The 27,510-nt window shown below is 42.5% G+C and overlaps 1 protein-coding gene across 3 annotated transcripts; it reads right to left on the bottom strand.

Annotated features, from left to right (window-relative positions):
• neurl1b (neuralized E3 ubiquitin protein ligase 1B) lies at positions 1 to 27,366 on the bottom strand. 3 transcript variants are annotated; one of them, XM_030739181.1, is made up of 6 exons: positions 27,188 to 27,366; positions 7,329 to 7,573; positions 6,900 to 7,233; positions 4,536 to 5,276; positions 1,261 to 1,386; positions 1 to 914 (listed from the first exon to the last, which is right to left on the bottom strand). In XM_030739181.1, exons 1-6 carry the CDS (start codon positions 27,282 to 27,284, stop codon positions 667 to 669), a joined length of 1,791 nt encoding a protein of 596 aa, XP_030595041.1. In that variant the 5' UTR covers positions 27,285 to 27,366; the 3' UTR covers positions 1 to 666. The 3 variants fall into 3 exon arrangements, with proteins under 3 accessions (XP_030595041.1, XP_030595043.1, XP_030595042.1); XM_030739183.1 differs by lacking the exon at positions 27,188 to 27,366 and adding an exon at positions 12,395 to 12,639; XM_030739182.1 differs by lacking the exon at positions 27,188 to 27,366 and adding an exon at positions 12,395 to 12,639 and having other exon boundaries at positions 7,329 to 7,576.
• Positions 27,367 to 27,510: the final 144 nt, after the last annotated feature.

Genomic DNA, 27,510 nt, shown 5'->3' on the forward strand with positions numbered 1-27,510 from the left:
TAATTCATTTTATTAATCTCTCGTTGTGCAAAGCCAGATTCTTTCTATTACACTTTTCAAACGTTCCATTCACACTTTCTTAAAGCATGCCACTGAACACACTTATATGCTATTACAACCCTCTTTCTACTTACTATTAGAATTTTTATTGCATAAATTCTGTGCCCTTTTCCACCACAAACCTTTAGTACTGTACATTGGAAATATGGCTAGGATTGTTAGTATAATTACTCAGACACATTACGTGACATAAATCTAAGGCACTAGAAGTCATAGACGATGGTCCGCGTATTCTGCTGAAGCACACATAATTCTAGGACGGTAAGGGTACAAACAAGATATTGAGGAGAGGCCTTTTCTGCTCAGCAAATACATGTGACGTCACATGGAAAATACAAAACAGGAGCACGGGTTTCATCTCTTCTTTCGTATCCAGAATACGGGTGCTCATGTGTGAATACCACGTATTAAAAATGAGCCCCACACAGTTCTGCGTGTGAAGCGCTCAGTCTGTCTCGAGATATAAAATCTGATAGGCACAGTAATGTCCTAGTGTGGCTAATCTCCAGTTGGGATCAAGATCCATGGACAGCAAAGCCTGAGAAGGAGCAACAGGTAGTATCCAGCAGGGGGAAGTCACCTCACCTGTTTAAACTTTTTTAGTCATCATGGCCGATACGTTTTGATAACATCTTTGATGGGCCTCCGGCATATCGGACAGCACGCATTGATCTGTCTTTTCAACTTCAGCCCGCAGTCGTTGCACAGGCACATGTGTCCACAGGTGTAGATGACTGTGTCAACCTCTTGGTCAAAGCAAACGGTGCATTCTCCTCTTTTTCCTGCAGAGGGCAGTTCTGAGGCAGTGAGAGTGGGAGAGGTGGGAGGACTGAGAGGGGAGCTGGGAGCAGTCACTGCAGGAAAAGCAAGAAAACATATGTGGGTATTTTAAAATAGCGCAGGCATGGACGCATGGAGACAGATACCGCTTGGTTATTTTGTTGTTATAGGAAGAGAACTCCAGGCTCAGCTCAGTACTACTACTGCTTTTTCTTTATTTTACACCTACTTTTCCATGCTTTTTTTTTTTTTTATGAGCCCATCTTAATCTGAGACCTAAAGAGTTGCTGCTAGGGCTTAATCAACTGATTGTTTAGTCTGCATATAATCAGAAACCACACAAACCTTGCTACAGTGATCTTGAGAGGGTTTCTATATACATTGTAGCCTTGGGTATGCTGTCAGGATTTGGCAACTTACCCAGAGAGGATTCAGAGGCAGAGGAGGATCTGTTGACACTGAATGCCAGGTCTGAGTCACTGTCATCTGGGCTGCTGCTCTGTGAAGTGGTGGGGGATGTAGAAGGAGGACTGGACTGCAGTGTTCCTGTGTCGCAAATATGAATACACATGAGCAAACTCCATATAATTAGACTCGCGTAGTGGCTTTTAAAGGTGGGATTCAATTAAAAATGGTACAGTAAATGTAGCTCTGTGTGCTCTGGGTTAGTGTGCCCTTGAAATGTTTGATAGTAACACTGGAGTTTTAGGATGGATTCTGATCAGGCCTAATCGGTCAGATTAGACAGGCATGTGTCCTTCATGGACTGATTTATTTATTTACTTTTTTTTTTTTTTTTTAGGAGAATATTGCGGGATCAGAAACCACTGAAAATGGGGTCTGAGCTTTGGGAGTAGTGGGACTAGGACAGATAGGTCACAGCTCAAGGCTGAACAGGCTCATGCAGACATAAACTATTCCAATACATTCCTTCAGCCTGGGAAGAAATGAATGATAGGGACTGTCTAGAATAGACATTCATTATTTTAGTACTAAAGCAAAACTTAGACATTTTAGGAAATAGGCTTATTTGTTTTGTGTCAAAGAGCTGAATATGAAGATAGATGCCACTCTTGTTCTGTCCATTACATAAACTTGTCGCCACAGATTCAGCATTGCACACCAAAGACAGTGCCTTTGTGTGTGGAAGAACCAGAGATATATTGTGTTTTACTTTTGGTTGGAGATTATAGGTGTGACATTTGGGAAGGAACTATAGACTCACATTCATTTCCCCCGCTGCAGATTTGTCCATTAGTCTGCTTATCTCGTTAGACATGTGACTTTAAGAGCTGTTTCCTTTGTAAACTATGGGCATTGAGAGTCAGTGAGACAAGTAAGGGCATGCTCTTCGGGGATTAGATGGAAACTCACTCAGACCAAATGAATGCGATGAAACAAAACATGGGAAATGACACATGCCCAAGCTAAAGGTGTGACCTATTTGCTGAGTGGGAAAACAACAGGCAACTTCTCAGACATGACCGAACAAGAGAAGCTTTGATCACATGACATCTCTGTGATATTTGTGCCTACTGTTTAATGCTTACTTCGCAAATAGGAAGTGAACAAGTTTGTAAAACAATCAGACCAAAAATTTTTAAATCAAATCTACAGTGTCGCAACGAGTCAATTTTCCCATAATTATTATAGATGTGTCTTTTGCTAGTAGTAGTTAATAAAGTATAACTGGCAAGCTTCTTGGCTGAAAAATACAAACACAAGCATCATTAGCAGGTAACTATCTGCTAGGTTTCAACTCATGTAAATCAAGTCCTTGAACTGGACCTCTCAACCATTTTTTTTTGGAGTTGCTGTTGATGTTTTGTGGAGCAGTTTTAATGCAGTTACCTCACTGATAATATGGCCTGCTGTGCAGTTAATTGTGCATGTAAATTAGTCTTCTCCACATACCAAAGTTAGTTATGGAGTTCTACAGGGCTCTGTGCTGGGACAAGTACTTTTTAGATGACACACATTTTCACTGCTATGCAGATGATAGTTATATTTATGTATGAAGCCAGATGGGGTGCGGTGGCTATAGCTCAGGAGGTAGAGCAGGTCACCTCCTGATCGGAAGGTCCAGGCTGCATGCCAATGTATCCTTGGGCAAGATACTTAACCCCAAGTTGCTCTCCGACTCGACTGTTGGAGTGTGAATGTGTGTGAATGTTAGATAATTAAAGCACTTAGCTTAGTTAATCATGGAAGTGCTAGTATGAATGGGTGTGCATGGGTAAATGCAAAACATGTATCTGTCAGACTGCCCCAGGACAGCTGTGGCTACATTAGTAGCTTACCACCACCAGGTATGATTGAGATGTGAATGAATAGTGCATGAAATTGTAAAGTGCCGTTGGGTGTCTAGAAAAGCGCTATATAAGACTAATGCATTATTATAAGCGCTTTGAGTGCTCAGACTGAGTAGAAAAGCACTATATAAGAACTAGTCCATTTACCAGATGACAAATCAAGTCAATCAGTTAAATTACAGGCATGCCTAAAAGACATAAAGGCCTCGATGTCTTGAGCCTTCAGCTTTCAGGCCTTTCTCCTATGGAGCCAGCTCTTAGTTTGGATTCAGGTAACAGACACCCTCTAGTTTTAAGATTAGGCTTAAAACTTTGTTTATAATTCCTTTATAATAAAGCTTAGGGTTTGGGCTAGATCAGGTGATCCTGAACCCTCCCTTAGTTATGCTGCAATAGACTCAGGCTGCAGAAAGACTTCCCATGATGCACTGAGCTGTTCTCCTCCACTCCCATCTTTCCACTCTCCATGTGTTTATACACCTGCATGTCATTATCTCCCCGTGAGCCTGGTTCTGCTGGAGGTTTCTTCCTGTTAAAAGGGAGTTTTTCCTTCCCACTGTCACCAAGTTCTTATTGATTGTTGGGGTTCTCTAATATTGTAGGGCCTTTATCTTACAATATAAAGCACCTTGAGGCGCCAGTTGTTCTGAATTGGCACTTTATAAATAAAACTGAAATGAAATAATTGTGCAGGCAGACAGGAATTCTCTGTTTAGGATTTAGGTGAGTGAATTTCTAGTAATCTCTTTTTTTATGCTGGAACTAAAAACCAGATATCTGTGTGATGCACCACCACAGTCAATGTATGCTCCATGCTCACCAGGTTTTCTAACATTAGCTGATAACTTAGCAATCATTTAGCTTATCTAAATCTGGTTACTTCTAGACATTAAATACTAAGGCAGTCGTACTGCTAAAGCCAAGGCTGCAAATGCAAGTTGGCAAACCAATGGGTGAAATCATGGTGGGTAAATCCCTACAGTCTGTGGTAATGTACTCTGGAACTGGCAGCCTCAAAGAGATGAGGAGTGAGCTACAGAGGTCTGGCAACTTCTTTTCAAACTCCTTACCCCCAGATGCTTACTTCATCTTTATGTTTGTAGCCCTTTAGCCCTGACTGACACTGACTCAAGTAACATCATTTGAGGCACACTATGAGATGCTGCTCCATTTTTTTTAATGTAATGCAGCAATACTACCTAATACCTGTAACTTTTCTATTTAGTACTTTCTGTTTTCCTCAGCAGCTAGAACAATCTGATCTAGTTTCAATAATTACCTTAATAAAATTCATGGACTTTAGGAATTTTTGTGCAAAGGGAATCAGTAAACATCTGGATTTGATTCTTGATATCTACTGTGTGCTGCTTTAGAAACACGTACCAAGTATCCTGAGTCTGTTAACAGCCCCATGTAGGGTGAAAAAGGCCCACAGGACCTGAGAGGAGTCCACACAGAGCAGCCTGCCACGTCCCACTCCGTTCACTCCATGGTGTACCTCTCCACTGGGCAGCAGACTGAAGCTGAGTACGTCTCCAGAGCAAGGCATCGGGAAGCCCTGGTGCACCACCCAATACTCTTTGCGGTCCAGAAGAACTTCGGGGTCTGCTGGCAGGTCCCCAGCATGTAGAGTAGCAGGGTCACAGGAGGTTAAACCAAATGACAACGCCCCAAAATATGGCAGGCCCATGTGGCCGACCTCCACGTACAAAGTCTCACCCACGTGCAGGGGCCGGTCAGTGAACACCAGAGTCCGACTGCTGTCCAGAAAGTGTATGCAGGCAACTGAGCGGTCTGCGGAGAGTATTACATCAGAGCCACGGATGAGGTGAAAGTGCAAATCATTGTCCAGTGGAGAAGAAAGACCCCGGACCACCCTTGGGACAATGAATCCAGTGGAAGCAGACGAGGATGATGTGGAGGAGGAAGAGGTGGAGGAGCAGCAGGGGATGAGCTGAGTGTAGTTATTGAGCTGGAGGTTGGCCATCTTGGCAGCGGCAGCCTGGTTGTTTTCCAACTGATTGTTGCTGTAATTGGCTGAGTCGTGGCTACTCTGGGGGAGATAGGCACTCAGACGGGCCGCACTCAGGCAGCTGGATCCCACACTCTCAGCAAACGTGCTGTCTGTGGTGGAAAATATGGAAAAGCAAGTACGTGACTTGGACATAGAATTACATGATCCTTTCCAGATAAGCTCGGGTCACTTCCCTTCTCAGTGTTCCTTTTTCTCTTTGTTCTCTGTGTTTTCATAGTAAAACTATGAGATGAAAGCGATAAGCTCTAGGATCCTATTTGCGTAGTTGCATACACTTTGATGTCTTTGCAATGTGCTTTCTTTGGTGAGGTAAGCACCTAATAGTTGATTTAATTATCATTAAATATGGTAATTCTTATAGGGAAACAATGGCAAATGTCAGTGGCAATGCTCTTAATCTTAGGGTGACATTTTCAAATGTTTCCTTTTGACCGATAAATGCTTCCAAACCTAAACAAAAACATCAAATATTCAGATTGAAGATGCAAAACTGAGATTGTTTGTTCTATAAAGAGAACAAACAATAACTAATAAATAAACGCACTTGTTTTCAGTCAACTTGTTCATTAATTGACACGCAAACTTGATAAGCAACTTTAGTAGATTAGAATTTTTGATGATTTCCTTTTTTTTAGTAGTGCAAAGCAATTCCTGCCTTGAAGAGTATGTTATTAAAAGAAAAAGAAAGAAATGGTGACATTTCCAAGAAAACACTACTGTCTATCTGTGGTGGTATTTAATGCTTATTCTCACTGTTGCTGACAGCAAGCAGCTTTGAAATAAGAAATCAAACATGTCTTTCACACAGTAAGCAACAACTGTTTGCTGACAGGCTTTTTGATAAATCCTCTTGATGGACACTCCAAAGAGAGCTGGAATAAGCATCTGTGCTCAGAGCCCTTCATAAGTCGCTCTTGTTGTGATGTTTGCTGTGGCATTAAACAAACCTTCCCTCGCCGAACAAATAAGCACTGCTGGTCCTGAGTTCGTGTGTCATTCAACATTTATATTTGCCTCCCTATTTCATTTCCTTTCTTTACTATCGTGTGCTCTCTAAACGACCGCAGTCCATGCACAGATTCCACAGCACAGCTGAAACTGTCTGTTTTATAGGCTGATATAAACAAGCTCGCCGCTAGTAGTCCTCCTTTGACTTATTATACATTCCTTTATTACTATTTCTAGTGATGCAGGAGCAGATGAACACACTGGCCCCTTACCAAAGCTCCTGGGATCTGCCGACTTGACCAAACAAGGCCAGAGCTCCTGTCAGGCTGAAGATAAACACACCCAGTGTGTACGAGAGGGAAGCGCAGGGGAGAGGGTGATGGAAATGATGGCAGCATAAAGGGAGAAAGTACTAAAGCGCGGGAAACTGACAGCAAGAAAGTGTTAAAGGAGGAGATGAAGAGCAGTCTGAAGTGCTCAGGCTGAAGTGATTACTCACTACAAACGAACTACTCCTACAAACTCAGCATGTAGCGCTGCAGGGCTTTGTAGAACTCCCAAGAAGCTGCTTGGATTAGCTGCGAATATGTTAAAACCATAAAAATATGTCTCAGCAGTTACAGAGTTCTAGCTGACTGACAAAGCCGGTTGAAGTTACTTTCTTCCGTTTCCAAAAAGTTAGCGGCCCGCCTCGCTCAGCTGCAGTCACAACAAAAAAACATAAGTATTTGATTAGTGATTCAGCAACATAATAAAATGCTTACCAAGCAGCGTGACCTCCTGAGTGATGCCATAGATATCTATGATGGCCCACAGCGGACAGCCGATGCTGAGCCCACAGTGGAAGAGGATGGGCTCTCCTTCATTGATGCTATAGAAAACTCTTCCATGGCGATCAGCCCAGAAAGCCAAAATGTTGTCCTTCAGGGCCAGTCTCTCGGGCAGAGCTTTGGCCCAGTAACCGGGTCGTGTCACCAGGTCTGGACAAGCATACTTGGGGATGTCAGCAGCAGCTAATTCGCTGGGATCCAGACTGGTAAAACCAAAGCGTAAAGCCCCGCTCCAGCCGGTGTGCACACCAGTCAAGCGAAGACGCACCTGAATAAGAGGCAGTGGAATAAGTTTTTATTTTGATTCTTTAAATTAGTACCTCTTTAGAAAGTTTGTAAGGTAATTAAAGGATGAAAACAAACCTTTTCATAAAGGTGCACGGGCCGATGGCTGAAAGTGATGCCATTGCAGAAGCTGTTCTTGCGAGTGGCTCGCCGAAGCTGTCCATCCAGCCTGATGTTCTTGCCTTTAGCATGTGGGTGAAAGCGAGGTGACTCCATGTTGAGGCTGACTGGTGGAGCAGATGTTCTTCTTTCCACAGCTGCCCCATTGTTAGGCAGGGTGTAATACTGCCGAGTAGCCACCGGGCGGGGTTGCAGAGTTGTATCTGCTGGTAGAGAAACAGGGTACAATAGAAAAGAGAGCCAATAATGAGTCCACTAATTATGGAGAATAACATGGAGTGTGAAGAGCATGTCTGTTTTTGTGTGACTCAGACATGGACAAGACAGCAATTTTGGCCAAAAAAGGCCAAACATATTAGGATACAATAACTCGCTTATAAGTGGCCAGTGGCAGCTGGTTTAGAGGGCAGAGGCCAGTTACGTAAAGGAATCCAAAGTCTTGCATACTGCATTCCCAATTAAGTAAATATGAGTAAAAAAAAAAATCCCTCTGCTCCTCTCAACAATGAGTTTCTTTTAGCATGTAGCCTGCATTTACAGTATAAAAAGGCCAGCTGTCCCAAATCAGTCATCTCACCACACACCATATGGGACATTTATATCTCAAATAAAATACAGTAAATATAGTGAAACTCATGACCATGCACCACTGGGACACATAAAAAAAGATCTGGGCTTGGCTAAAACTAACATATACATATAGGTCCAGTGCTTATATTAGTACTGTCACAAGAGAGAAAATATTAAAAATAAAATAAAATCAACAGAAAGTCAAGAGCAGAAGTAATAACATTTCCTCTTATTTATGGAGAACACACACTCCTGGCCTACAGCATAAACAATCTCTGGATAGCCCCTTTGATTCCTCCACAGTTATCTTCAGACGTGGGGAATGAATCACACAGTGCCTCGTCAGTATAGAAATACCCAAATAAAAAAAGGCTTAATCTTTGATTTTATCTTCAGAGGAGTCAATGTCCTACTGGGGAAAAGAATTTCTTTGTGAGCAAAACAAATTAACAAGGTTCAGAAATCAAACAGGACCAGCTGTACACTGGCTTAGAAGAGGTCTAGATAGCTTGGGTTCAATATTAAATGGCATTAAAGCTTTAGGTTAGTGATAAAGGTATAGATTGGTGCAAATTCAAATTTCAAGGGGAGGCAGGGTTTTTTTTTTTTTTTTTACTCTCCTCCAGGGCCACAGAGTGATTACGCTTGTTTAAAATTCACTGCGAACTGGTGTAAAGACAATAACTCAGTGAAATGTTCCACAGTACATTTCCTAAATTAGACATTATCGCTGATTATATTCTAAACTATGAAGCAGCAGCAAGAACATCTGTAACATCTCAAATCATGTGCTGGTGCCCCTTCCCTTTCTACTTTGGGAATTTGGCTTTTGAGAGAGTAAAATATACTTTGGTCAAGTGGAGAAAAACATGTTGGGGCTTAGCCTATAGGCCTTCAGCTCATCTGCCTCACTGACAGAGTGACATACTGGGGGTCTGCAGTTAAGGGACCGAGCCTGATATAGACACTTGTTTGCCATTATTAGATGAAAGGCATAGCACAACAGGTCATGCAGCAGGGGACAGCTCATGGCAAGGTCTGTGTTAGCCCTAGCTGGTTCCTCTCATGAATTAACATTACATTGGTGTCACGGCACTAAATATTTGATCTTCTGGAAAAGAAACACCCGGTGATCTTTGAAAGTCTCAGAATGTCATTTAGTAAACCTGCAAACGTTCTGCAAGACCATCCTCAAAGCCTCCTTAAACAAGCAAATCCTCCACTTAGCATTCACACTGGTTGCTCATTCCTACCATCTGAAACAAGCCACACCAAAACTACTTTATCAGTGTTGGGATAAGTTCTACGTTTGAGAGACCAGACCCAATTTAAATCTGGCCAATCTCCCCTTCAAAGTCAACTTCACATGCACCTGTAACTGCTTTCAGCTGCTTTCAAGTCCTGTGTTGCCACTCATACTTGTGCGTCTCTGACTTCACAATGGATGTACAGGGAGCAAACATCAACTCCTCTAAGCTGACTTTCATGTGAAGCGTGCTTTCAGTCAAAGAGTCCGCCGTTTCTGAGACAGAAGGTGGTGCATCAAGTCAGGAGTCTTTATTTTTAACATTTACTGAGGTTCTGCACTGCAAATTTGTCCCCTCATGGGCAGACAGCATATTGAGTTCTGGAGTCAAACCCCTCCTTAGGCATCAGGTGGAGGAAATTCTGGTGTGTGCCGGAGTCTGTGAGTTAACCCAATCATCAGCAAAAATCCCCCTTTATTGGTCAGATTTAGCTTATTGTGAATGTCGTGAGCGAGTTGCCAGAACAGATCATTCTAAAAATTGGAGCTGTGCCGAAAGTGGTCCAGAGGTGCACGTGTGGGGTCTTTGAAGGGGAGCTTGGCTGCATGCGGGTGAGCGGTACGTGTGACAGAAAAAGAGGAACAGCCTTTTTTCCTGAAATGTAATGTCATCATCTCACCATCAGCTGTCATCTGACAACAGTTTTGCTTTTTATTAGATGTTTTTAAGTTATAGGCATTTGCCAGAAGCAATAGTGATGGGTTTGACCTCTAGTGGCACCTGGAGAAGTCTATTTATCATATACTGTACATATATTACAGTGTCCACATATTCTTTGCCTTATGCATGCATTTGATGCCTGCCACAGGCCCACAGGTGGTGGCAGTGTCCTGGTCATTTGCTCATAACTCATATCTGTCCAATGTTTTGTTGACTTACTCTTCCACCCAGACCTCCTCATTACTCAGATTTGTGACTCCATACTTAGTTCATACTCCTCTGCTGTCTTAATTACTATGGCCTCTAGAAGGCACTGTCATCTAGATCAAGGCAAACTAATGTGAGCTGTAGTTTGTTAGAATCATTTGGGTGCACTTGTCCCCTTAGAGGAAGACAATGACCCCATCAACAGGCACAAGGGGTCACTGAGTGGTATTTAATGGCTACAGCTATAGGACATTTTGGACCAGAGTATTAAACAGCGCTGTCCACAGTCATATTCAAAACACTATGTCGTTAAATATATTTGGAAAAGGGGTCATCGATCATTCAGGGAGCGATTCCATAAAGACATCTAAAATCACTGCCTGGGTGCACTTTGCTTTTCTGGTGGTAATCACTTTACTGAGACATGTTCATGTTGGTTAGTCCTTCAATCTGTCGCTCTGTCTTTCTGTCATCTGCAGCTTTCTGTACAGAACCTTGATTTTAACATACAGAATCAGAAATCTGCAATCTCATCTGTGTTGGAGCCATTTAATGGTGAATAAATCCAGGCAGCTGATCAGAAATTCTTCTTTTTTCCAATTTTTTTAAATTTTTTTTAGCTCAGTTAATGTGGTGGTGGAGGATGTTGCCATCAGAAAAATTCCTCGCATACAGTATATTCAGTATCTGCTACCGTACATTAATCAGTTGGTTTTAGAAATGACTTAGGGCATGGGAATGTTCTCCCCATGTCTTGCTCCTGATGAACGGAAAAAAGCGCAAATAAATGCAATCATAAGACTTCACAAGACAAAGAGCTGTGCCAAAGAGAGCTTTTTGATAGTAAATCTGATATGTTATCTCTGGCCACGAGATGATCAGGCTCTTTAGTCGTTCATGTGTCTCGGCTGTATGTGTTCATTGCATTGTAAATGATTCAGTAAGCAAGACATTGTGGGTTTTAAGGGAATTTCAAGGTCTTCTCTTTTTGTTAATCTTTATCTCTAACAGTTACGAAGATGAATTTCATTTTAATCACCTCTAAGGGCAGGTCTTCGTGACAGCAAAGCCAACAAAAATAACTCTGTGCAATGAGAATATATAGTTAGACTGCACAAATGCAGATATTTGATTAATACATTAATAGGACCCAGGCTGCTCCTGCTTTTCTATGACTAAACATTCTCAGGCCAAACCCCACTTCAGCTGCTTTGGCAGCAACCACATCATTTAGCCAGTGAGTGGGTCTGTTGGGGGCGTGGGAGTGTGACAGACATTAAATCAAAGTGATATGTGGAACTGATTATCAAGTAATGTGCTCTAGGTGTCACCATAAAGTGGCTCAGAAAGAGGTATTCTGAGAGCTCATTACAGCAGCTTTATTCAAAAAACTCGGGGCTGACAATCAACCCACATGCAAATTACTGGCAATCACTTGAGACTCTACTTTACATAACGCACCTCTGATACTTGGAGATGCTGGAAACCACCACCAATAAATATAGCTGCGCATATTAGGAATATGGCCTATTTTCATATTTGTTCAGTTCAGACTTGTGGTTATTTTTCTTGATCTGTTCCTTGATGTGTCTTTATGTTGTGTGTCTTTGGCGATTTCGGTCTGTAATAAAAGCGGAATAACGGGGGAATCAACAGCCTGCTATTTGCTGCTAGTGCCACACAGAAAGAGGAAAAAAAAAAGGGGGAACAGGAAGTTAAAAAAAAAGAAAATAAAACTAAATCGTTGTTTGGTGACACAAACACACACACACACACACACAAAGAAAAGCTTACATTTGGGATTTAATGCGCAAGCTCTATTTTCAAATAACTTGCAAGCAGAAATGTAACCCCCCCCCCCCCCCCCCCCATTTATTGTATATTAAATGTATTGCTGGCTTCGCACCGTTTATATATTGCTCGTTGTGTTTTAGCATCAGCTCTCCTACAGTAGCTCAAAAACGTGGCTTTTCTGATTATTCTCGATGCTACCGGTATTATTATTGAGGCCACATCCCTTTGTTTAAATCCTGTAGATCGTGGGTTCAAAGTGAATTTGTAGAGAAACGCGGCGGCTGCTGCTGCTGGAGCGCTCGCTTGGACCCGCTCCCTGGGAATCACGCTCTGCTCCCCCGTGATGGGAAGCGCGTCTCTAACGCAAAGCGAACACAAGTAGGACAAGCCATGTGTATCACTGGTTATCAAGCTGTTCCGCGCAGACACCCCTTCTTGTGTGAACATTACCAGCCCTGTTAATTATAAATGAATAACAAGACTCACCTATTAAGGGTTTAGGTGTTGTATTCCCCATTACATCCAGAAATTTCTCGCACCGGCTGACAGCTTAATCCCGATCGCAGTGCTTCTCTGTCCATCCATGTATCCTCGGTCTGCTGACTATTAGCCTGGACCTGCTTCAGTCTGAGTATCAGTATCTTCAAATCGCGCTGTGCCTCCCCGCTGGACCACAGACGCGCTCTTCTTAATGTCAACTGCGAGCCCTGCGACAGGCAGACACCTCCAACTGGCGCACAGCAGCCCCCTCCTTTCTTTAGTATGATTCTCCCCTCTGCACGACTTTAAAGTCACAGTGAGCTCAGATCCCCCCTCAAAAAAAAAAAAAAAGTCACAGAGCCTTTTAATAATTAATCGTGATTTAATCACAGCTATAATGAAGCCCAGTGGGCGTGTAGCCTGTAAGACAAACAGTATGTTTGATGGAGATGCAAAAGGAGTGTCTGCCAGGATATTTGCATATGACAGTATGCTGCAAACTTTGGCACCAATAAAATGATTCCATCATGGCTGTTTAACGATCGGGGGTGGTGGTGGTAGTGGCAGGGGGGGGGTCATATACATCAAGTTAACAGATAGATGGATAGCCAGAGTGCAAATCACAGAACCCTAAAGGAATACAGACACTGATAGGAAGGGGAGCGACCCAGATTTAATCACTCACTCATAGAGTGCACACACAGATAAGGATTCCACACTGTCGATAAAAGTCCAAGCACTGTATGAGGAAATCCCCCTTTTCCCACCCTATCCTCTGTCCTCCCACAGCCTTGACTGCTGTGCTTCTCTCAAGCTGTTTCCTGTCTTCTGGACCGCATTGCTCTCTGAGGAGCCATGGCCTGCAGGGCTTGTAGGAATCAGACCATCAGTGAAGGGGGAGTTGGGACATCATGAGCGGAGCATTACAGAAGCCTGAGGTGCAGCAGCAGCAGCAGCAGCTGTGTGACAAATATTATGAACAGAATCTGTTCTTGAAGAAATGGAAATGCATGAATATTTATGTGCGCAAATTATGCTTCCTCGACATCAGAGTCATGGCTGTGACTAATTGGAAAGCATATGGCAGAATTAGGTGGTTCGTGTGTGCAGGTTGACTGTGCTGACATGATCCAATTTGCAAAGGGAGGGGGGGGGAAGTGCTGCTGGGCTCTGGTAGCTGACAACATGGTCATATTTGATCTAACTCAGGTCGAGGGCAAACAAGTCTTGTGTGAGATGGCGTTTGGGTGAAGGCAGACTGCAACTAAATATAACTCAAAGACAAAAGCGTTTGTTTCTTGCTCCTCAAAGCTGTTTGTTTTAGCAGGATATGGTGGCTCCTTATAAGAGCCTTGGGTGAAGGGGTGGGTGAAGCAAATCAGAAGTGAAATCCCCCCACCCCCACGCCTACACCCTTGCCTCAGAATAAAAGAGTTGCTACAGCAAAGGGGATTAACACAGGAAGTGAATATGAGGCTGCAACGAGTTCTGCAATCAAGCTTCGACTGTAAACACACCAGAGCTCCAGTAACAAGTGCTGCCCCCCCCCCCCCCCCCCCCCACCCCCCGATGCTTGATGTACTCTGTGAGTGCAGACTACAGGGTGCTAATGAAAGCATAATGGTTACTGTGCTGACATTATTCCAAAGGCAAAGAACTGTACTTTTAGGATGATTTTAAGCGCAGTCATTGCAGACGCAGTGGGGCGTCTGCGGAAATATTCAGTGCTACAAGAAGCTGCGTGATACTTGGTGAAATACACGTTCTAGAAACTGCATTCTCAAAAAGAATGACATCATCAGTCTTTCCACACAGGGCCCTAATACAGATGGGTGATAAATTATAGGAGAAAAAAAACAACATAAAGTGTCTTAGTAGGTGCTGAGCCACCACATCCTGCCAGGATAACTCCAATAAGCCTTGGCACGGATTCTCCACTGGAAGGATTAAACGCTGCTCTTCCAAAAGATATTTTCCTCATTTGGTGTTTTGATGATCGCGGCGGAGAACGTCATCTAACACGTCAAGTCTAAAATCTCCCACAGGTGTCCAGTTGGGTTGAGATCTGGTAATTGTGAAGGCCGTAAAAAATCATTTACATAATGTCACTGTTTTTTCTTTAATTTGTCACATGTGGTCTTCTCACTGCAGTATTAGACTTAGAAATGGTTTGGTTTACCTATAAGTGTCAAAGTACTCTAAGGGGTGTAATAATTATAACACGGGGCAAAGAAGGAATCAAAGTGGCAGTAACTGAATGTCAGATATTAACACATCAGGCTGCTGTTCATTTCCCTATTAACTCAAAGATCACTGTCCAACCTTAATCACGTGTTCACACCTGGCACAGGCCATAATTTGGCTACTCGGACAGAATTACTTTAACTGGGGGGGCTTCACATCAAATGCATTTTAAACTTTGACTTTCAATTTACACTTTCCTGCTGCAGCAGAGCGCCCTGCACACTGGCAAGCTTTTGAGGTTTTGGTGTGATTAAGGTGCGAAAATGGTTTAATCCAGAGCGGAAAACACCAGCAAAGCCAGCTGAAGGATGTAGAGTCCAGAAGAAAGCTGCATCTTTATAGCAACACTGTGCTCTAAAATAAATCATAATGCATACTGTCCTCTTTGGGGGGGGGGGGGGGGGGGGGGGGGGGGGGGGGGGGTTGAGCATATGTGACGCAGTGATCTCACAAGGGCCCCTTCTGTGAATTAAGTTATTTCCAGAGAAGGACGGCAGACATGCCTCGTTTGCTCAAGGAAACTTGGCCCACGGCAGCGCGACTGCTGCCATGCAGAGCAGCGCGGCGACTGGTCCTTGGACAGCAAAGTGTTACATTTGCAGTATTTTAAATCTCTTTAAAGATTCAAAGACATGTGTAGAAATGCTGAGCAGATGGCTGTTTGGGAAGGTTTGTGTGTGGTGGTCTCAGTATCAGGGGAGGGCTGCTGTCCAAACCCCAGCCACTGATCTAATGGATGAAGTGAGTCATACCCACCTTCAATGTGAACACAACCATCTCCATCAAACACACATGGGCCAGCACAATGAGCTGCATTCATACAACAATGTTTTTCTGGTCACCTTTTTTGTTTCGTGCACTGTTTTCTACTACGGTGCGTTCACATCTGTTTTCAATGCATCCTCCTGTCTTTTCATTAGGTCGACTCTTAACGGGCCACGGGAGTCAAGCACCTGCTTTTCAAAAACGCAGTGAGAGTTCAGCTGTTGCCAAGGCCATTGTGTCAGTAAAAAGTCTCTCACGTAGATGATGAAACATTCAAAGTTAAAAAAAAACAAAACAGACTTTTTTCTTTTTTTTCAAATCAAAGCATCAGTGAAGCATTTGCCTTTAATTGGAGCCATTTTAGGAGGAGTTCTTGCCATGTGCTCAGTGCCCTCACACACTGTTTTAATTTGCAAAATCCTCAGATCATAAGACTGAATGCTGTGGTAGTCTCAAGCAGACAAAATGCTTGGTTTCACTTCTGCAATTTCACATTTCAGTAAATTAAAAACACCACTGGTAGTGAATCACTGGCAAGCGGTGTAAATTTTGAAAATAATTCCCTATAAATGCAGCCATTTGACAATCTATGTGCTTTTTAAAGCTCATAACATCTCTATCCACCTAAACCTAAGAAGCAAGTGGGGTTTTTTTTGGGGGGTGGGGGGGGGTTAGCCTAACAGTTCATGAATTATGGACCAGAATGATAAGTGACACAAAATAGGATCAACAAGTTTTATCATACTTCAGTTTCAGATTCATTTCCCATTGAGGGAGCTTCTATCATGACATTGTGTAAAATGTCAGGCCCTGGCTCTAAATGACCTCTGCTACCCTAACAATGGAAGCAACAGGGAGGCGGTACTGAGAAAAATAAATAAAAAAAAATAAATGAAAATTTGATGTTATTCAGCATTTTAGGCTACACTAAATTTTGCTGCACCTACTAACTATATTATCTGGTGGTGAAACATGAAACACAGCCATGGTTCCACTGACATGTTGTTTTAGGCCTCAGTGTCAGTGGGAGGCTTGCTAAAAATGTCCTTTCAATGCATTTAACCAGACGCACGGACAGTGTTCTTCCTCCATCTGTTCTATTGTCTCGATGTTCTCTGGGATGAGGAGCGGATGCACCACCGAAGGAGATGCAGGAAACACTCTTGGCCCAGAACTTCTTCTAGCCTCTTGCATACTGCCTTCAGATTCAGGTGTGGCGTAAGACGGTGTTCAAATTAAGGTACTGCTGTAATGCACAATTCATACTGTTCGGAAAAAAAAAAAATCCATTGTTCTATGAATTGAATAGTCTTCATAATTTTGTGTTCAGGAGTGTAAACGCTGATCTGCGCAAACATATAGTCTCAATTTTTTCCTTCTGCCTTCGTATTTTAAAGTGACGGGACTGTAGCGTGCTTGATGTAGTGGAAAATTCATAAGTCTTGAAGTTGTCAGAGGACTCATCACAGCTCTGACTGGTCTCCAGTATAAAGAGAAACAGGAAGGCCTATTGATGCCCGGGTCAAGGTCTCTGGTCTCTTCAACATGACTCCACAGAAACAGCCGCAGGCTCGCTCCGCACAGTCTGTCAGGCGTGCTCCAGAAATAGATGTTTCGGTCGAGCATTAAAATTTACGAGGGAAAGCCATATATTTTTAATCATTCTTGAAGAACGGTGCAAAATAAAAGAGTATCTTGTAAAGATCAAAAGTAAATAATGTGTGTGTTTATGACCAGCCCGGTCTCACGGCAGCATAAATATGTTTGTAAGGGATAATATTCTGAAGGCAGGGCAGCCTCTCGCTGCTGCACCACAGTTGTATAAAGCCCTGTGCCATATTCACATTAATCCTGTGAGGGCTGCATAAGCGAAGCAGTGAATTCTTGCGGTTTGTATTAAACAACAAACCTATATTTAAGAAAACTCCAATTAAGCCTCTTAACATCATTAGAGTTTACGACGCCGTTCAAAAGCAAACTACTTCCCAAGCAATTTCAGGCTTGTCAGAATTCGCCTTCAGGCTCCCAAATTCGAACCTCTGAGTTGATTCACTCTCAAATATTCAGCCAAAAAAAAATCCACAATCTCATTAGAGAAACACAAGTGGTTTCAGGGCGCTGAGCAGCCAGATTTAGGCACTTTTTAGCTACAACCGTTTTACCATTTTAATCAGTTTCTTTATGTAGTTCCCTTTTCATGTGTTGATCATGTAATATAATTTCTCGCTAAAGCTGGAGCAGCATTTTATTAAAGTTAATGTTCCTGAAAAGTGGAAGGGGGACTTTCAGTTTTTGAGATGGTAAGCTTTAAATTACATGATGGAATAACATGGATGCTATGCAAGATATGCAGGCTCATGCGTTACAGCTCAACAGAGCTGGATATTTCCTTTCATTTGTTTACACACCCCTCCCCCAGTAACCTTGACCACAAAGGGCTCGATGACCGAGTGAAGACCCCGAGGTTATGACACGAAATACTTTTGCTATTATTACCATGCTGGTCACTCTGTATATGACATCTAAGCCCAAGTTGAGCAACAAACTTGGCCAAGCTCTCAATTTGAGAAGAAGGAGGACCAGAACACCGGTGACCCCTGTTTCCATCCACGGGGTCTCTGTGGGGACAGCGGAGGATTATAAATACCTCGGTGTTCACACTGACAATAAACTAGACTTCAAAAACACAGAAGCCCTCTACAAGCAGGTCCAAAGCTGTCTCTGTTTTCTGAGACGACTGAGGTCCTTCAACATCTGCCGGATGATGCTCAGGATGTTTTGAGACTGTGGTGGCCAGTGCCATCCTCTATGCTGTGGTGTTCTGGGGCAGCAGACTGAGGGCAGCGGATGCCAGCAGACTCAATAAACTGATCTGCAAGGCCAGCAAGATTGTGGGTGTAAAGCTCAACTCTCTGACAGAGGGTTCAGAAAAGAAGGTGTTGTTCAAGCTACGGTCAATATTGGACCATCTTGTTCGTATTTATATTTTAATTGAGCATGTGTAACAAAGTAACCCCCCTCGGTTTAATTAAGTATTATGAGTCTGATTCTGTACCATTTTAAGAAATTTTTTATCTCATGTTGATGGCATGTTTGATGGCAGCAACACATCTCAGAAAGGTTGGGACAAGGCAACAAAAGGCTGCGTAAAAGTAAGTGGTACTAAAAAGAAACAGCTGGAAAACATTTTTACAGCTAATTAGGTTAATTGGCAACAGGTCAGTGACACAATTAGCTATAAAAAAGCATTTTAGAGAAGCAGATGTGCACATGTTCATCAATCTTTAAAAGGCAAAATGTGCAACAATTTCAGAATAATGTCCCCCAACTTAAAATTGCAAAGACTTTAAATAGCTCATCCTTTATAGTATAATAATATCAAAAGGTGCAGAAAATCTGGAGAAATCTCTGTACGCAAAGGACAAGGCCAAAAATCTGTATTGAACGCCTGTGATCTTCGAGCCCTCGGGCACCACTGCAATAAAACCAGGCATGACTCTTGCTGTGGAAATCACTGCATGGGCTCAGGAACACTTCTAGACATCACTGTGAACACAGTTTGTTGTGCCGTCCACAAATGCAGGTTCAAGCTTTATCTTGCAGAGAAAAAGCCATGTGTGAACACGTGATCCAGAAACACTAAAGCTCAATTAAAACAGACTGAGGCAAAGTGGAAAACTGTTTTGTGGTCAGAAGAATTGAATCTCTGGTGCTATGGGGATACCTATGGAATTGGCAGCTTGCACATCTTGCACAGGCACCATCAGTGCTGTAAAGTATATACAGGTTTTAGAGCTCCCATCCAGATGACGTCTTTTTCAGGGAATTCCTTGCATATTTCAGCAAGACAGTGCTATACTGCATACTGCAGCTATTACAACAGCATGGTTTCGTAGTAGAAGAGTCTGGGTGCTACAGTTCAGACATTTCACCAATCAAAAACATTTGACCCATCATGGCACGAAAAATACAACAAAGAAGACCCGGGACTGTTGATGAGCTAGAATCGGTAAACGTGGCCCTGTCCCGACTTTTTGACGTGATTTTTCTTAAAATGGTAAATTGAGTGGAACATTTTATATGTTTTCTGTGCTCTGTTGTAAATAAAATATGGGTTTATGAAATTTTGAATGATTGCATTTTGTTTTTATTGACATGTCACACAGCGTCCCAACTTTTTTGGGATTGGGTTTGTGTAGACTGACCATTAATGTGTGCTGGATTTGCCTCACAGTCCAAAAAGAGAGGGTATAGAGGGAGCAGACAGCTACAGGTACTGCATTACATAATAGCATATTTCCATTCAGCCCTCCACTCTTTCCATTGCTCTGCAGTTTGTAGCCACCGACAGTAAGACAGACCTAAACTGCATGTAGGGTAACCTCCCTGTAACTCTAGCTTTCCTGTTTTTCTACTAGTTGCCCCTGCTATGCCCCTCTCTTGGGGGTTAGGAGTGGCACACAGGCTGTTTTGCTGCAAATTTCCCATACAAGGCAAAAGAAATTTACACTGTCCTCCACATGTCAAAAGTTGTGGAAGCTACTTTTCTGCTCCGGTCAATGCCTAATTTATCGGCGCCTGAGTTTTAAATGTTATCAAAACAGTAAAACTCCCTTTGGTTTCACCTTATGGCTGATGATAGATTCATATTATTTTTGTGATTTCACCACAGTTTGTGTACTTTAACCACCTCCAAAAAAAAATAAATAAATAAATTATCCCCGATCAAAAACATCTGAGCAAACTAAAACAGAGGCTGCAATACAAAGCAGTTTTTGTTCTCCACTGGACTGCACACCATGAAGGACATATAAATGAAACTCTGGGGGGGGGGACATAAGTCAGGCCTCTCCTTCCCTAGATCTGGGTGCATGAGTCACTCATGTCAGCTGTCATAAAAGATATTCGAGCCACGAGCAGCACTGGAGGTTCAGTAATAATGCGCTGTTCTTTTTGGTATCTAGGGCAGTTTGGAGGCCTGCAGGTCTCTTTGATGAAGAGCAACAGGGCTGCCTTACAACACATACCATGCCAACAGACCCATCCTCACTTGAATAATAAAGCCTCCTCCAGCTTTAATTAGCAGATTTAATGTCTGTCACTGACATGTTCAGTCCATGCTAGCCTCAAGCAGAGACCTCTGGGGTGGAAAAACGAAACCAATGCCAAAAACTGCAGTTCCTGAAATGGCCATTTGAGGCTTGCTCCAAACAGCAGAAATAAACATGCTTAATGGTGGCACAAAAAACTTGTGGGCTTCTGAAGCATTTTTGACGCAATTATCTGATAAATAACAGTCTGAGGGTAATTTTTCTTTTTAATTTTACTCGTGTTTTCCTCAGCTCTGACTAGCATGTTTCTTTGTTGGTGTGAGGTGCACGTGCCACCTATGGATGAAGCTTACTTAACAAGCTTGCAAGCATTAGTAAATAATGCAGAACTCCACCTTCTTCTCCAAATGTGGCCCCTTTTGCTCCTAAACAACAAAATGGTGAGAGCCAAAATGCTTCAATAAAGTCTTCAAATGGGACTTTGCAACCATTTGGTCACGTTGCATGTGCCATCTTTTATATACAGTCCATGATTAGCCTTTGCTTCTAGGCCAATGGAGAATCAAAGAGTTCTGCTTTCAATAACATAACAATTTTACCACATCTTTTTATATTTTACCTGTCATCCTAGCTGTGTGCCAGCATCAACATGCCCGTGTTGCTTCCTTTCCAGTTTCTATGTCCTTTCCTTTTGCCCTTTTGCCTCTTTGTATGTTTTTTCACAATTTCAGAACAAAGCAGCAACATGTAGTCAAACAAATATGCTCTGTTTCTCATCTGAGTGTCTTGAGCTGAGGCATGCCCCCTGCCTTGCTGCTGACTTGGGTGGGCGTAGCTAATTAGAGAGCAGGTCCTGTATAGTCCAGGTCTCCAGGGAAACAGCTGCCATCCGTCCCCAGTTCCCATGGAGCAGCTTGAAGCTGAGGTGTGTGTACTGACTCCTCTCTGTTCAGGATGGATTCCCTTCACTGAGCACATTTAGGCCGTTTTCTTTCCTGCTGCTCGAGGTATCACTTCAAGATCAATGATCACATCACAAATTCTGGCAGCATGAGTGATAACAGATCTGTGCTGAGGGAGTCCATTAAAAATGATCAAATCAGCCAGCAAATGAAACAAAACTCATGGCACCTCTCCTGTTCTGTGATTCAGGTGTTTACAGAGAGGTTTCTCTTACAGCTATGTATTTGGTACTCTACAAATAGAGAGAATTTTCAGGAAATAAGGAGTAAGGAGGCCATAGAGCGAGAGGTGCGGTCCGCCCTGGACAGGTCACCAGTCTGCAGGCTCCAGCCCCTCTGCGACCCTGAATTGGATAAGTGAAAGAAAATGGATGGATGGATGGATAAGGAGACAGAAAAACACACTTAACTGTGTATCTGCTTCTTATCACTGTGTCTCCAGACAAAGCAAGAAAAGAAAAATAATCGATGGCTGACAGATTTGCAAAACTGTGACTCTAATTCAAACATGACGCTGAGACAGATGGGCAGCAGAAGTTTTCCTGCGATTCAGATCACCTTGTTTTGGCTGACCCAATCAAAGTCCAATGCCAAAATAAACGCCTTTCTTACACAGAAGTGCAAGTATGAAAATTCTTTTTTTTTTTCTAACTGCAAAATAAGACAGATGATTGATGAGGTTCCTAAACTTCAGAGCGAAAGCACAGCGCCTCTGATTTATTCAAAGTAAACTCATGGGCTGGAACAAAAATATTTGGAGGATCTGATGAAATCTTGATATATACAATTTAACTACTCATATCTTGTGGTTTTGTAGATTTCATGACTAAGTTGTGGATTTTCCCCATCCAAAATATTTGCAATTTTCTTCTATCTAAAGCAGTGGATGAGCAGTGTGGCCAGCATCTGACATTCAAATGTAACTGCCAACTCCAGCATCATCAAAATCTAGCAAAGCTAGAATGCATTGAATTGGACACTATCCACTATCTGCAGCCCCCACTCCAAAGACAGACCTCATATCAGACATCAAAGACCACTGCCATGGAAAGGCACGCAGCAGTGGGAACTCTGTAAGAGGATCTCACGTCCAGGACCTTGCGAAATGTTACAATGTACAGTATGCGGTTAACATATTCAGGTAAACAACAGGGCCAGGTCACAGGTAAGCACTCCCGCTCTGGAATTTGTTCTCATTTTATCAAGGAGATGAAAGACGAAGTTATGGGTGTCATAAAAACCCCACTGCATAACCCCTGAAGTTTGAAGCAGGAAAACGGGGTCAGTTTCACAGACACTCTGTTCACCTATAACACTTCGACACTGCTGAGTGCTTCCGTCCATCTGTGCCCCTGTTCCTGTTCTCCGCGTCCCTTCGCTGCTACTGGGTCGATCACCGTCCATACCCTTTATCCTAACCCCCTTTCTCCTTCCAACATCAGTTTGGAGGCTTTTTTGGACTATTTTTCTTATCTGTCCTCAAAGCACCCCCCCCCTTACTTTCCCACTCCCTGGCCCTCTTTTCTCTCCCTCATTCTCTCGTCATGACATCGTTCCTGTGACATACATGGGAAACTTCTGCAAGGCCCCCTGCTTCAGACAGGACACTGATATGCTGAGAGTGCTGCATGACGGGGCTATTTTTGAAGCTTGTAAATATGAGAACTTCCTTTCCTAAAGTATATCTAATATCCCAGAGGATTAGTAACAACAAGAGGCAATACAGAGACATAGCTACAGCATGTCTGTTATCAATTACAGTGCAGCTTCTTCTGCTTTTCTCGATGTGTTTTAATAATAAGACAGAGCCCCCACTTTGTTTTGTTTTCCAAGTCTAGCTTACAAGTAACACAACAAAATTCTTTTGTGTTTCTAATTGCATTTTCAGGTGCTTCCACATATTATGCACGTGCAAGGGTCTGTTTGGGTCAAAGCGTGACATAAAGTCCATCATCGGAGGGTGAAAGCGAGGCTCTGCACTGATGTTTTTGTGACTGCCCAGACTCATCCCTGAGGCTTTACACTACAATGCACCAGATCTGCCTGCATCCTTCACCACGATTATAGCGTGTTGGTCGATGGACAGCTGTGGACACCAGGGATGAGTAATCCTTATTATACTTTTTCTAAGTCTGTTTGGACCCTGCCTGAATCAGGCATGCATAGTTGGTGAATTATAATGTAGTGACAAATCTGCACAGCCATATGTTTTTCTCGTTCCTATGGCTCTGACAATGTTTAGACTCGGTCATTTTTGAAGCCTCTTGAACAGTTTCACTCATGAGCATACAAGTATAAATGCAAACCCCTACTACAGTGTAGGCTCTACAGGGATTCAACCCAGTACTAGAAATTAGGCTTTCAGCCCAAGATTTATGGAGCCATCCAGCACACAGTTCAGAAGACAGCCAAACCTTCTCCCCTGTTTGGAAGTGAAGAGACAAGACGAGGAGCAAAATAAAGTGGAAAAATAATTGAATTTGACCTTTGGAGGAGGAAGCTGAGGCTGCGATAAGGGAGATCTGGGGTTTGTTGCCAGTGTTTTAACTGAAAGCAGACCACACAGCATGAGAGCAGTGACTCCGAACAGTCGCATACGGGTTAGGCCTAACTGCCTGGGCCTATTTATAAAATTCAAATCAGCATTAAAAATGTATGGCAACTGCTTGCAGCTTGACTCCCCATCAATACAGATGATTAATAGGTGATACATATTCACAGAATATTACTGCCAAAATGACAGTGCCTTTCATTTTCTCTTTTCTTTTGCCCCCTCTCTGTCACACGCACAGCCGAGCAGTCTTAAATAATTTAGGTGCTGCTTAATGTTTAACTGAATCCCCTTTTGCCACCCAAGAGCTTCATTATGTGTGAGAGAAATGAACAAGTTTGCACACACAGGACAGATCCTTATTTTGATGTGCATATGCAATACAGTGTGTGCAACACGCAGCATGCAACCTATGCATGAGATCTGAAGGCAACAAAGCAAATTCTACTTTTTTTTTTTTCTACAACCACAGCTTTCTTCAGTGTCATCCTACTTTAAAACACCAGCCTGGCTGATGGTATCAGGGCTTCTGCTGATTTATATGCTTTAAAAGGACCATCACTCCTATAAAGAGAGATGCTCCCGTTCAGTGCAGCTTTAAAATATAGGAAAAACCCAATCAGCACTTACTAGACAGCCAGATTTGCTGCTTGGAGCAAAAGGACATAAGGATCTACTTGCACTACATCACAGAACAAGCATGCAGCTGCTTCATATTAATTGGGGGCTTGCATTGACAATGGCTGCTTAAATAGAAACAAATTTTTCTGTTCAGTGCAGTGACTTAATGCAGGGGAAGACACTGATGAAAGATGTAGTTCAGCTTATTCACGACAGCCCAATGAAGTCATACTTCAACTTGCCAGGTCAATCCTGAAGTGCTGTAGTAGTGTCCCTGCATAGTGGGTATCAATATGATGCAGTGGCACCATCTAGTGGTAGGTATTCGCATTTCTTTCCTCTGCTGTTACGGCGCGCACAGAATATTTAAATGTACGTAGTTACAATGAAAAGAGATGCCAATGTGCATTGGAAAAAAAAAACTTTAGACGTATAAATAGATACAGGAAAAAGGAAGAAACAATGGCGCGACCAAAAATTTGAAGACATAATCAGTTGGTATATTTTCCTTTCTTCGAGATTACATTAGCTCTTGACCAGTCACTTCCTCGTCTGTTCTCACAAGCCTTTTTTTTTTTTTTTTTTTGTCTTTTTCAGCCCCTCGGGGGTGTTGGGGAAGCTATGAAGTGGCCTCTTGTAACCTCTCTCAGCCGACATGGGCCTCAATATAGCAACAATATGAGCAACAGGCATTTCCTGCCTGTCTGAAATAACAAATACAGAGTTTGGTTCGATCAGAATGTGGAAAGCGGCTAAGACTGGATATCTGAGCACCTAAATGCATCATAAATGTGGCATTTTTTAAATATGACAGCAGCATTGAAGCTCATCAGCTGACCCATATTTGAGGGATCAGTACTGTGCTGAGTGCTGAAGAGGGTCAGGAATGAAAAAAAAAAAACATTAATGGAATTCACAGTATTGTTGTGCAGTTAATAATGTTTTGTATGATGCTTTGAATACCCCTGTGTTTAAGTCTAAAAATACACCAGCTAAGTGTACCCTTGGGACAGGGGCTTTTGTTATTATCGCTGTGACTTCATAGAGTGGTACTGTACACACTCGCCTAACAAGCAACACATCCACAGTTCGATCCCAGCGGGGGGACAAATCCCTTGTGGGTTGTGTCAGGAAGGGTATCCGGCCTAAAGAGCCACCAAATGAAAAAACGGGGAGATGTCCCCTGTGGTACCTTTCTTGTGAACATGGGTGTGTCTAAACTTTGATTATACAACCTGTGCACTATTAACCCTTTATAGGACAAGTGACCATATTTGGTTAATTTCCACACACTTGATAAATGATGACAGTACTGCATCACAGTCAGGTTAGGAAGCATGTGATTTTCATCCAGCCAATCAACAAAGATCACGCTAATCACTGAACGCCTCACTGTAGCATTCGACCAATCAGCAGAGACCCGGAACACGTCAAAGTTTGTGTTGTCACGGAATTTAAAAAAAAGACGCTTATTGGGCTCAGCTCGCTGTGCATTTATGTTCAAAACATCAAAACTAGCCATGCTAAGTTGATAAAACTGTGCTAAGTAATGGCATATTACTTAGGCTTAGTGAAATGAGTGAAATTACGGCATGTTCACGTAAACACTAGGGATATTTGGACATATGCCTGATGCATCTAACAAATCATACTAAGTGCATTTCCTTTACAAATGAGGGAATAAAGCTTAGAACATTATTTTTTTATATTGCCAAAGTTTTTTTATAGCACTGAAAAATAATATAATTCTTCAGAGAGAAATTTAACCCATTTCTAGACCTTTTAAAGCTATAAATAGTGAAGATGAGTGGGGGGGGGGGGGGGGGGGGGGGGGGGTCAGTTTTTGACATTATACCAGTTGTCTTATTGCTTGTGTATTAATTTTTAGCAAATGTCTGTTTAGATGGCAAGAGCAGGGAGACTGTGGTTATGCTAGCCTACCTTGCCATCAGTGATAATGACGAGAAGGAAGATGATCATGTGGCAGACACTGACATTGTCCCTCCCACCTAAAACCAGGACATTCCAGGCCCAAGTGACATGGGAGCAGTGATGTTGTAATGAATCGTTTGTAATGTTCTAAATGTTCTAAAATACATGCGCCTTTCACCATATATTTGTTTTTCTTGAATGTATATATATATATATATATATATATATACACACACATATATGTTTCTTGGAATTTTTTTTACCACAGACGGGCAAGGAAACGTTTTGAAACATGTCACAACAGTAATTAAGTTTTGTTATATCCCCCAATAACATTGTATGGTTGAAATTCTGAGTTTCAAAGTATTTCAATGAGTGTCCTATAAAAGGTTTAAGCAACTTGAGGGTTATAAATTTTACTTAAGAAAAAAGTCTAAAAAAGCAATTATCCAATGTAAGATTATGTATAAATTACTATGTGCGACACTTTGCACACACACACACACACACACACCATGTTTTCTTAGCCTCCCTTGTGCCACCCCATTTCAAAAATCGTGGAAACGCCCCTGCTTGTGAGCAAGGGAGCAGCCGAAAGAGGCTTTTATGTTTTATAGGATTTAAAAAGATAATACACACGGTGAAATGAAGTGTAAGTTGGAATTTGGCTCACCGTCTGTGCTGCAGTTCAGCGTCTTCTCTTTGTTGGAAAGAGGCAAACCAAACAAGCCAGAGGGAACGCACGAGTTTGAAGAGTGGTTACTTCCCATGGTGTCTTCCGTGGAAAACAAAACTTTACTTCACATTTATTACAACAGAGCTGATCTTGTAGGGCACAGTCCCTGCAGCCTGATTTGAGTCGAAAGCCTGCTTTTATTGACAAACCCATCCCGCCAGAATTTTGAAGGCAAGTAAACACGGGCACGTGGCTTTAGCTATCTCTTTATTTTATCCAATAAAATCAAACCCGGGAGGGGAAGGATGTTAACACGTGGG

Source organism: Archocentrus centrarchus, chromosome 10, assembly GCF_007364275.1.
Source record: "Archocentrus centrarchus isolate MPI-CPG fArcCen1 chromosome 10, fArcCen1, whole genome shotgun sequence".
Classification (NCBI taxonomy): domain Eukaryota; kingdom Metazoa; phylum Chordata; class Actinopteri; order Cichliformes; family Cichlidae; genus Archocentrus; species Archocentrus centrarchus.

Excerpts from the sequence above, each read along its gene's own strand:
- neurl1b (XM_030739181.1), bottom strand. The coding sequence starts at position 27,284 with ATGGGAAGTAACCACTCTTCAAACTCGTGCGTTCCCTCTGGCTTGTTT. Across the intron at positions 7,574-27,187 it reads GCTGAACTGCAGCACAGACG|ATACAACTCTGCAACCCCGC; the intron begins GTGAGCCAAATT and ends CTCTACCAGCAG. Across the intron at positions 1,387-4,535 it reads TAACAGACTCAGGATACTTG|GAACACTGCAGTCCAGTCCT; the intron begins GTACGTGTTTCT and ends TTTGCGACACAG.